Source organism: Dipodomys ordii, unplaced genomic scaffold (genome assembly GCF_000151885.1).
Source record: "Dipodomys ordii isolate 6190 unplaced genomic scaffold, Dord_2.0 Scaffold113, whole genome shotgun sequence".
Lineage (NCBI taxonomy): Eukaryota > Metazoa > Chordata > Mammalia > Rodentia > Heteromyidae > Dipodomys > Dipodomys ordii.
In genome coordinates this window covers 2,435,430-2,444,622 of record NW_012267329.1, presented here as the reverse complement: position 1 = coordinate 2,444,622, position 9,193 = coordinate 2,435,430, and the positions used below count along the sequence as shown (strand labels likewise).

At 40.1% G+C, this 9,193-nt stretch overlaps 1 protein-coding gene across 1 annotated transcript; it reads right to left on the bottom strand.

Annotated features, from left to right (window-relative positions):
- On the bottom strand, positions 1-8,606 carry Eif4g2 (eukaryotic translation initiation factor 4 gamma, 2). The gene is made up of 22 exons (XM_013028674.1): positions 8,577-8,606; positions 8,202-8,359; positions 7,878-7,943; positions 7,155-7,295; positions 6,561-6,663; positions 5,907-6,038; positions 5,762-5,828; positions 5,509-5,660; positions 5,103-5,213; positions 4,859-4,942; positions 4,664-4,762; positions 4,440-4,581; positions 3,983-4,143; positions 3,526-3,639; positions 2,846-2,971; positions 2,507-2,611; positions 2,214-2,429; positions 1,865-2,123; positions 1,360-1,564; positions 1,009-1,220; positions 798-919; positions 1-280 (listed from the first exon to the last, which is right to left on the bottom strand). The coding sequence occupies exons 1-22, from the start codon at positions 8,604-8,606 to the stop codon at positions 215-217; spliced, it is 2,871 nt and encodes a 956-aa protein (XP_012884128.1). The 3' UTR covers positions 1-214.
- Positions 8,607-9,193: the final 587 nt, after the last annotated feature.

Genomic DNA, 9,193 nt, shown 5'->3' with positions numbered 1-9,193 from the left:
TTAAAGATACTCCTAAAATATTTGATGGTAGACTATGATTAAGACATTACACTACAAAAAAACCTTATGCAGAAGGAAACCCTTACTGACGTGCTTCTGCTTTAAATATTGTGAAAACATTACAGCGGAATGAATTTTCGCAGTGGTTAGGTCAAATGCAGTTACATCATAGCAACAGTATGTTTTGCACAATTTAAGGCTTTGGCTGGTTCTTTTAGTCAGCTTCTTCCTCTGATTCTTCTTCTTCAGCAGTTTCTAGCCAGGTTAGCCACTGATTCACCTGTAAAATAGGTTTGTAATTTATTAACAGGAAGCTGTTTTGTTTTAGGAAACCAGAAATACATCTGAACCCACCATCCTGCCCAAAATAATCTAGACTGTATTCTTTTCCACACACCTACTAAATCAGAACTTTTGTGACTTGCCCATAAAGTCTGACCTATTCTTTCCCACACACCTACTAAATCAGAACCTTTGTGACTTGCCCATAAAGTCTGCCCTTCAACTACTCTCCAGGGCACTAACACTAATTTTGGAGTGCTCTGAAAATCTTTCTTCCGTTCCACTTGATAAAACAGAAGAATTAAAATCTTTTCAGCAGGGTCTAAAAAAGAAAGCCCAAATCTTAAATCCAAACTTTTGTGCAGCTGAAATTCCCCCAAATTGTTACTGTGCAAAGTAAACTAGTAGGACTCCCTTCTGCTCCTATTTCAGGTGAAAGAGTGCTATTCATTTGGAATACTACCAAACACAAAAAACTGGAAAAGAAAAAAACCCTAATTTTAAGAAGAACTTACCTGGAACAAAGCCTTGCCTTTCCCTGGAAACTCTTGGGTTATATCTTCTTTCCAAGCCAAGAAAGCTTCCTCTTCAATAATTTCCATATCATAGAAATGAACAAAAAAACGGAGTAACATGCCTAAAGAACAAAAGAAAATAATCACATTACTCAGAGTGTTCCAGACTGTCCCTCATTCACCCACTCCTCCCAGAGACTAGTCACCTTACCTTTTGGGAAGTTGCTGTTGTAACAGTGCACCTGCAGAGCATACAGGGCACTGACCTGTAGATCAACGTGATCGTGAAGGAATTTCTGCATCACTGGCTTGAAAGAAAGAAGCAGTTGTTTTTCCTGCTCTAACTGTTCTTTGGAAGGAGCAGAGGAAGAATCTGTTTCATCACTGGGTGGGCTTACTTCACTAGAAATATACTGTAAGAAGCTAGACAAAAAGTTGTTTTGTTAGCTAGAATCCCCAAAAGATCTCTGGCTCAAAAACAGCTCTTGCTCCCCGCATCCCCCCGCCCCCCATTTTTTTCTTTCTAAAGCGTAACTTTCTATAAGTAGACCATTCAACTTACCTAGTCATTAAGATGTTCACAAATCCTTTATCTACATGAAGTTTGGGAGAGATGTTATCTTTAATCCATTTATATATGGTTTGAGGGGATGGATCCAATTTTATTTGCTTTAAAAGTTCCTTCTCCAATTTGAGGAGTGGGAATAAGAAACTTAGTCCCTTTCCTTCCAAAATTTCCAACATACGGTCCTTATTCTGATCAATTTCTGAAGAAAAAAAACTTTGCATTACTTAAGTCCATTTTACCCAGTTGATCCACTTAGAAATGGTTCTCCAGTGTATACAATTCACACAAAAGGTTGAAGAACCCAACAAAATAATCTTTTGACATACAGGGCAATTTGAAAATTAAGTCATAATCTTTTTATGTAAAGGTATTAGTAGTGTCGATTCATGTTTATCACTATTTGGACAGGATGACCAAGCTGTCTGATTCATATAAATCCACTCAAGTCAAGGTATTAAGAGTCTCTAAATTTAGTGTTAACAAATTAATGTTCTCTTACCTGGGAGCATTTTCTGCATATTGACCTTGCTTTGTTGAAAAAGTTCTGTTAACCATTCTCGATCTTGTAACTTAGCTAACTGCTGAAGGCAAAGTAAGAAGAGAGGAAAATGTGTGCCACTCTCCAGTGGTTGAGCTAGTTCTGAAATGCTCACCAGCTCAGAAATGATGGCACGAGCTGCAAACTGGGCTAAGTATGATTTCACCAAAGGGATGTCAACCTCCAGTTTGGGGCACTGGTCCAATACGTTCAGGAAAGCCTTAGAAGGAATATATAACATTATCAGTTTATTAATTTTTCATATTTGAATGCATAATTTCCTTATTATAGAGTCAGCAAAGTGTACTACCTGCATGAAGTTGTCACTTGTAGCTATTCCTTCCTGTTTGAGTAAGCTAATCAAAGAACTTGCTTTTTCTTTATCTTCATCACTTCTATCTAGTGACAGGATGATCACTTTGCTTAACATCTCAGGAAGAAAGTGTTTAGGAGCTCTCATTTCTCGTACACTATTGACAGCTTCATTTGTATTTCCACTATTCAGATATTCAGTTACAACAGTTTCCTTTAAAAAAAAATCCAATTAGTGTCATAAGTACAACCCAAGAACTAGAGATATCTATGGGACTTTATGAAACTTACAGTTAGTTTAAGTAGTTCTTCTTTTGATGGTGGTGGCTTTTTGCTGGTCTTGGCAGGCTTTTCCTGGATAAGTGGTGGATTAGTTTTGAGACCAAGCTGAGGAGTCTAAAATACAAACAGATGTGATTTAAAAAATGAGTCTATGAGGTAGATGGAAGATTAACATTCACATTTTTGTGTGTGGGGGGGAAGGAGGTTGGTAGTATTGGGAACTGAATTCCAGGCCTTGTACTTGTTTCGAAAAGTCCTGACAACACAAACACTTAAAAAGAAGGTCCTCACACATCTTTAGGAAGTAACAGAGCAATGGAAAATGGGGATATGCTACGAGGGCCATACCTGTCCCAGAGGAGGTGTTTGAGTGCGTGGTGGTTGTGCACTAGGAGGAATCATAGTTATCTGGGGCTGAAGCTTTGGCACTTGATTTTTATTCATTAGGAACGATTGAGCAGGCCTCAAGCTAATCTGGAACGGAAAACAGATAATCCAAATTAATAGTACATAGCTGGCTAACAGTGTTAAAACTCTTAAAATCCTATAATTAACTGTGTATCTGGGGCTGAAATAGTACTTTTCTTTGAAAACGAAAAGGCTTCTCTATGTTCATGTTAGCTGGTTTCTTAAAAAAATCTAAAACCCTGATCACAAATTATAAATCTTACATTTGTACATTTCTCCCGTGTTTAGTATTAAAATATTCAAATAAAAAATGAGTTAAAAATGCCTTGCTTTAGTCTCAGTTACATTACTTACAGGAAAATCACAAACAGTATCTGGACAATCATCTTCCTCACACTAACTAATTTAAAAACTTTTAAAAGAGATTTGCCCTCATATCTCATAATCTTCGCTCATAGGACGCTGGACATACAAAGAAAGAAATAGTAGTATAGAAAAGAAAGAGAAAGAAGAAAAGAACTCCAGCATAAGTCCTCTTAAAGCGTCTTTTTTTATAATCATCGGGCAATAGATTTCTGAATTGACAAACTACCATATATAAATAACGTAGGCAAATGTACCTCATCTGCATTAAGCTGTCCTTTCTTAGAAAACCGAGGTGGCATATCCTTCGACTGTCCTTGCAGCTGGGATAAGAGTCCCTGACTCTGGTTATGGTAGAGCTGGCTTAGCCCCTATTTCAGAAAGGGAGAAAGAAAGTCTAGATAAAAAAGGGGGGTCCACAAATTATGGTAATGAAGTACCAAAGGGATGAGTCAAGTCATAAGGAAAGCTTAACTGAAACTGCCCAGAGAAGTAAAAGATGAAACAAAGAATAAAAATCTAACCTAACTGTCAATTAGTGGTGATTTTACTAGTACTTTACTAATCGTGAGGTAAGCATTTCATTCAATGTGAACTGTCAGATGTAAGTTTAGTGTAGGAAAATACACCTGAAATAGCTGCCATTTTTTAAAGACAAGACAAAAATAAGGCTGGATTTAACACATCCTCCTGAAGCAATATCAAATGTCTTACCTGGCTTTTCATAAACTTGCCTCCCATCTCTCCAAACTGCGATTGTGTGGGAGGCATGATGTGTCCCCCATGGCCATTAAAGAGTTGATTTGAACGATGACGTCCCATGGTGGGTGAAAATCTATCCTGGATAACTCCTGGACCAGTACCAATTCCGCTACCTTAAAATACATACAAGGTCAAGTCTTTGAACTGAACTCCACTCGCATTTTTTTTTTTTTTTTGCTGGTTGTGGGGCCTGGGTGCTATCCCTCAGCTCTTCAGCTCAAGGCTAGCACTCTATCACTTGAGCCACAGTGCCACTTCTGACTTTTTCTGCTCAGGTGGTGCACAGGAATTGAACCCAGGGCCTCTGCATGCAAGGCAAGCACTACACCACTGAGCCACCTTCCCAGCCCATCCACTCACATTTCTTTAAAAAGACTTGTTATCAAACCATTGTTTTATTCAATATTACCTGGCATTTGTCCAAACATATCAGCAAGTCCTCCAAGTGGGTCCCTATCCATTTTCATCCGGGGTGGCATAAACGGTCCCTCCAGAAAGAAGTCACTTCTCATCCCTTGAGCCATAGGAGCAGGAATAAACACTCCTAAATCCTTTGGAAATGAAGTGAGAATAAGTGCTTTTCCTCTCTAAACATTATGTCACTTAAGTAACAAATGACAACAAAAATCTTACCTTTACTGCATCTTGACGGATTTGATTGATCGTCTTTGGTCCATTGTCAAGAAAAGCCTTGCGAGGAACCCAATGGTGTTCTCGCAACTCTACTGTATCCTTTAGGTGAAAAAAATTTCACTTTAATATTACTAAACAGATAATATTACTAAACAGAAAGAACTTAAGCTAACCAAAGATACTTAAAAGTTTTACCTGCAGCAGGAAACGAATCCTCGCTGGCAATTCCTTACTTAACATCAAGGAGCACATTCTGGCAAAGTACTGATCCATTAAGGACTAGTTAAAGAAAAAGAAAAGTGTGAGAACTAAACTACATGTCTACACTAAAGGCCTAATACTTCTAGATAAATATGACAATCTTGTGTCACAAAAATAAACTAATCTGAACAGAACATACTAAGACATACTATATATTGCTTGTCATGCACACACATACCTTGGCTCGTTCGTGGTCTAATCTAGGCCCCACTGTCCTCATTATCTGACAGAGGCACTCCAAATCCTCTCCCATATCTTTGAGTTGGACTCTCTTCTTCTTTTCCAAAAGCTACCAAAGAATGAAATGCCACATATTGAAAACTTTACTTGCACCTTTGGTCCTTCTGTCTAGAAATCTCTCCTAATGAAGCAGTTTCAACATAAAGTTCTACCTCTACTTTGTAAAACTATTTCCATATTACTGATTTACGTTTCAGTAAATTTTGACTGTCATACAAGTTAGCTAGACATTGCCATTTGCCCTTTCAGATGGTACAAAGCAATTCTAAATGGCCTCAAGTTCCCCCAAATAATCTTCCATTGATGACTTCAATTTAAGGCCAGTAGATGTCTGTTATACTTACTGTTTTGATGCACTTATGAAGGATAGATTCATGAATAAGATCAAGCTTGCCAAGTTCTCCAATGAATTTGATGTTCCCCAACATCTTGATCTTAGCAATGGCTCTCTGTTCCTCCTCCTCTGGGAGGAGGGGGTTTTCACGCTTATCATAGACTGGAAGTGGAAAAATACACCAAAAAAACAAAACTTAAACACTTTGAATTATCAAACTGAAAATATATAGTAATTAGTTAGCATCAAATAGGAATTCTTACCATCAACATTTCTGGTTCGGTTTTCAAATTCATCTTGTAATTTGGAAATTAGGAGGCGTCTGAATGTCTGTATGGAAACAAAAGCTACTTGTAGGCCTTCCTAATGAACTCTCTTACAAACTATTTTAAAAATAACTATACTTACTGTGCTTTGCTTCTGTCCTGGTTGACCCTCTGCTGCTGGGCCATCAAAGTTTGGTGCATCTTCTGCCAATCGCAGACATAGCTGAGCATACAGTGAGCTATACTTTGGCTCTTCTAGGGCTTTGTCCACAATCTACACAAAAATGGTATTAAGAAAAAATTAAATTGTTAAGGGCTCATAAGATCCTTACTTTTTAACTGGATACTTGTTATAGTCTTTTTGGCTTAAATTCCACAAGTTATTGTTTTATTTCTAAATCAAAAAGGGCACTTTACTACTATGATGAGCTGAGTTAGACAGTACTGTAAACTAATGCTTAGCACACAACCTGCAAACTGTAACCATTTAAGCTCTTAGAACCATCCAGTTAACACCTTACTGAGTTACACCCCTCCTTGTCCCTAGAACTAGAATATATGGCACTAGAGAACTAGGGAGGTAGCTTAGTAGCACAGCACTTGCATAGCACATGTTAAGAGACAATGGGTTCTAGTTCCCTAGCACCACAAAATGTCTTACCAACTATCATTCAATTTTGTTATTAAAAAACCCTCATGTATGCTGTATGTTGGGATTCTATCAACTATAATACAATTTAGAGATAAACTTATCTTTAATGGTAAAAACCACTTAAAGCCAACCTTTAAAACTTACCAGCAGTATGACCCCTTTAAGGATGAGTTTAGACTCTACACCCACATTGAGGAGCTCAAGGCATAGCTTGTCAAACTTTTCAGGAGTAAGCTTATTTAGTATGCTGGGGGAGGAAAAAAAGAATCACATTTGAAGTGTGGGCCAACAAATTTTTTTTTCCTGAGTTGAAAACACTATTAAAAACATGATTTTCCTGCTTTTTCCTTTTAATAACAAACAAGATGTATACTTACCCAACCAAAAGGATGTTGAAATTAATTTCCCTATTTATGACTAGAATCTACATCAGATGGGGAGCCTCAGCTATGTGACAAGCAACTTTTTTCAAATCCCAGGTGTCAAGGGGCTATCAGGGCTGGACAATAAGCTAACACAATTGCATTTCCCATTTCACTGGATTATATATGCCAGCCCAAGAAGAAGTGCCAGTATGTCAAAGTGTATGGATTGTAAATAAATGTCTAAAAAGAAAATATAAGCTGTAGTCCCCCAGTACATTCTTTGGACACCAACCTTGCTTTGGTAAGTAGTATACACACTACAGAAACTAAGCTAATCCATACTTCTTTCCAAGAAAATGACCTTGAAACTTACCCTCTTACTTTCCTGAAGATTGCATCATGTCGTTCTTTTTCATTTGCGGAGTTGTTTGCTGCGGAGTTGTCATCTCGTCTAGTGCTTCGTGCAGGAATCCATTTCTGAGCGTTTTGCCCTGGGGTTTTCCCCAGGAACTCGCTAATTAAAAAAAAAAGAAAAGTGCTTTTAATTTTTTTAAAAAAGGTAAAACAGCCTCCAATCACATACCAAAGGTCATACTGATAAACAGAAAAACTGAGGTTTATCAACTTCCTCAACAAAGCAACTTTGGATATCATTGGTCCTTAAAAAGTATACACCAAAACCACCTACGTTTTAAAAAACAGATTTCTGGGCCCACTGTTTCTGCTTTAGTAGGTGTAGGGCAGGACCTACCCTATACCTACCCTTCTAGTATATATTTCCATGTGATGAGAATTCTGACCTAGGAGCCACAAACCAGAGAACCAGTTCCAAAATGTCTTATGGCATTGTAATATCAAATGCTGGGTTAATAACTGGTATTAGAAACATAGTAAAAACTCAGTAAGACAGGAAAAAAATAATAGACTGGAAGGTTTGGTCATAAGCTAATATTCTACATTTAGTGTAAGTTTAGCAACCACCCCAGTAAAATTAGAATTTCTAATATATTTTATTGTAACTTCACTGTTATATTTGGGAACGACTTGTAATATGAATCAATTATTTATGAAAACTGTTTCTGTGCAATTATCATACCTGTTGCCAGCAGTCTTGGGATAGTGCTGAGGTGCACCCCTACTTCCTCCTCCGCCCGAAGAAGCACTGTTTGAAGAATAAGTCATTTTTTAGTATACCAATTATGTCTCATTTCAAAAGGGCTAAAGATTACTTTGTACTTTAAAAACTGCACCACTGATTTATGACTGAGGTTGAGTCTAGAACCCAATTACACTTATTTTTCAGATAATTAAAACTCTCAAGTGTAAGGACTGAAAACAAAGACAGAGACGGTATAAGAGTAGTGACTTGGTTTTGTCATTGGGTTTTACAAAAGCACCCCCAAAACAAATCTCCACATACCTGAAACGAGAAGCACCCCCTTCTGCAATCGCACTCTCCACTTTGGCGGCTTGACAACGAAGAATCTTCAAAAGAATAATATTAATGGATGGGGTGGGGAGGGGAGGGGATGGGAGAATTGAAAAACCTAGAACGAGAAAAAGCGCCAAAATTAGACACTGCTAACAAACAGGTTTTTAAACTTTCAATCACAATCTATCTCCTATGTTGGCACTGCAGTTTACTTAACTTCCACTGCATTGCAGAGCTCATAAAACCAAAATAGAATGCACTCAACAGACACAAACGGACAAAATCTTTTGTTAGCCACTTAGAAATTCCCAAAGATGGAACACTTGTTCAATGATGCCACGAACGGCTTTCCCAGAGAAATACAACATCCAAACTGCACCGAAGGCCCTTCATACGGCCTTTGGAATTGAACCGAGACGCTCACTATAAGCGCGGGCAGCAGCAGCGGCGGAGGCTGCCTCGGTGGAAAAATGTCTGCCGCCCTACTGGTGCGGCCTCGGCGCCGGCCGCCCGGCTCACCAGGCCTCAGCCGCGGCGGGCGGCTACCCGCACGGCCCTCTATCCCCCGCCCTCCCGTGGAGGCCCAGGACCCGCGCCCGCCCTGGCCCGGCCGCCGGAAGACCAGGGACGCAACATGGCAGCGAACCTCCGCCCCGTTTTCCCTTCCTGGGAACAAAAGAGCGGCGAGTCCTCCACACCCAGGCCCGAGTTAGGGGAAGTGCCGTCGACGGGCGCGCCTCGAGGCCGCGAGTCGCGGAGGCCGCCCCCACCGGCCCCGAGCCCAGCTCTTTGTTCTCGGGGCAGGAAGGCGGCCCCTCCCGCCCATAAATCCCCGAGGTGACAGCCGCCTCGCCACCGCCGCCGGGGCCCACAAAGGCGGCAAGCCCTCCTCGGCCTCCCCGGACGGGGCCCTGCACACCTCCGCCCCGCCGGAGGCCGGGCTCCGGGACTCCTGCGCCTCGCTGGTCCCGCGCCAACGG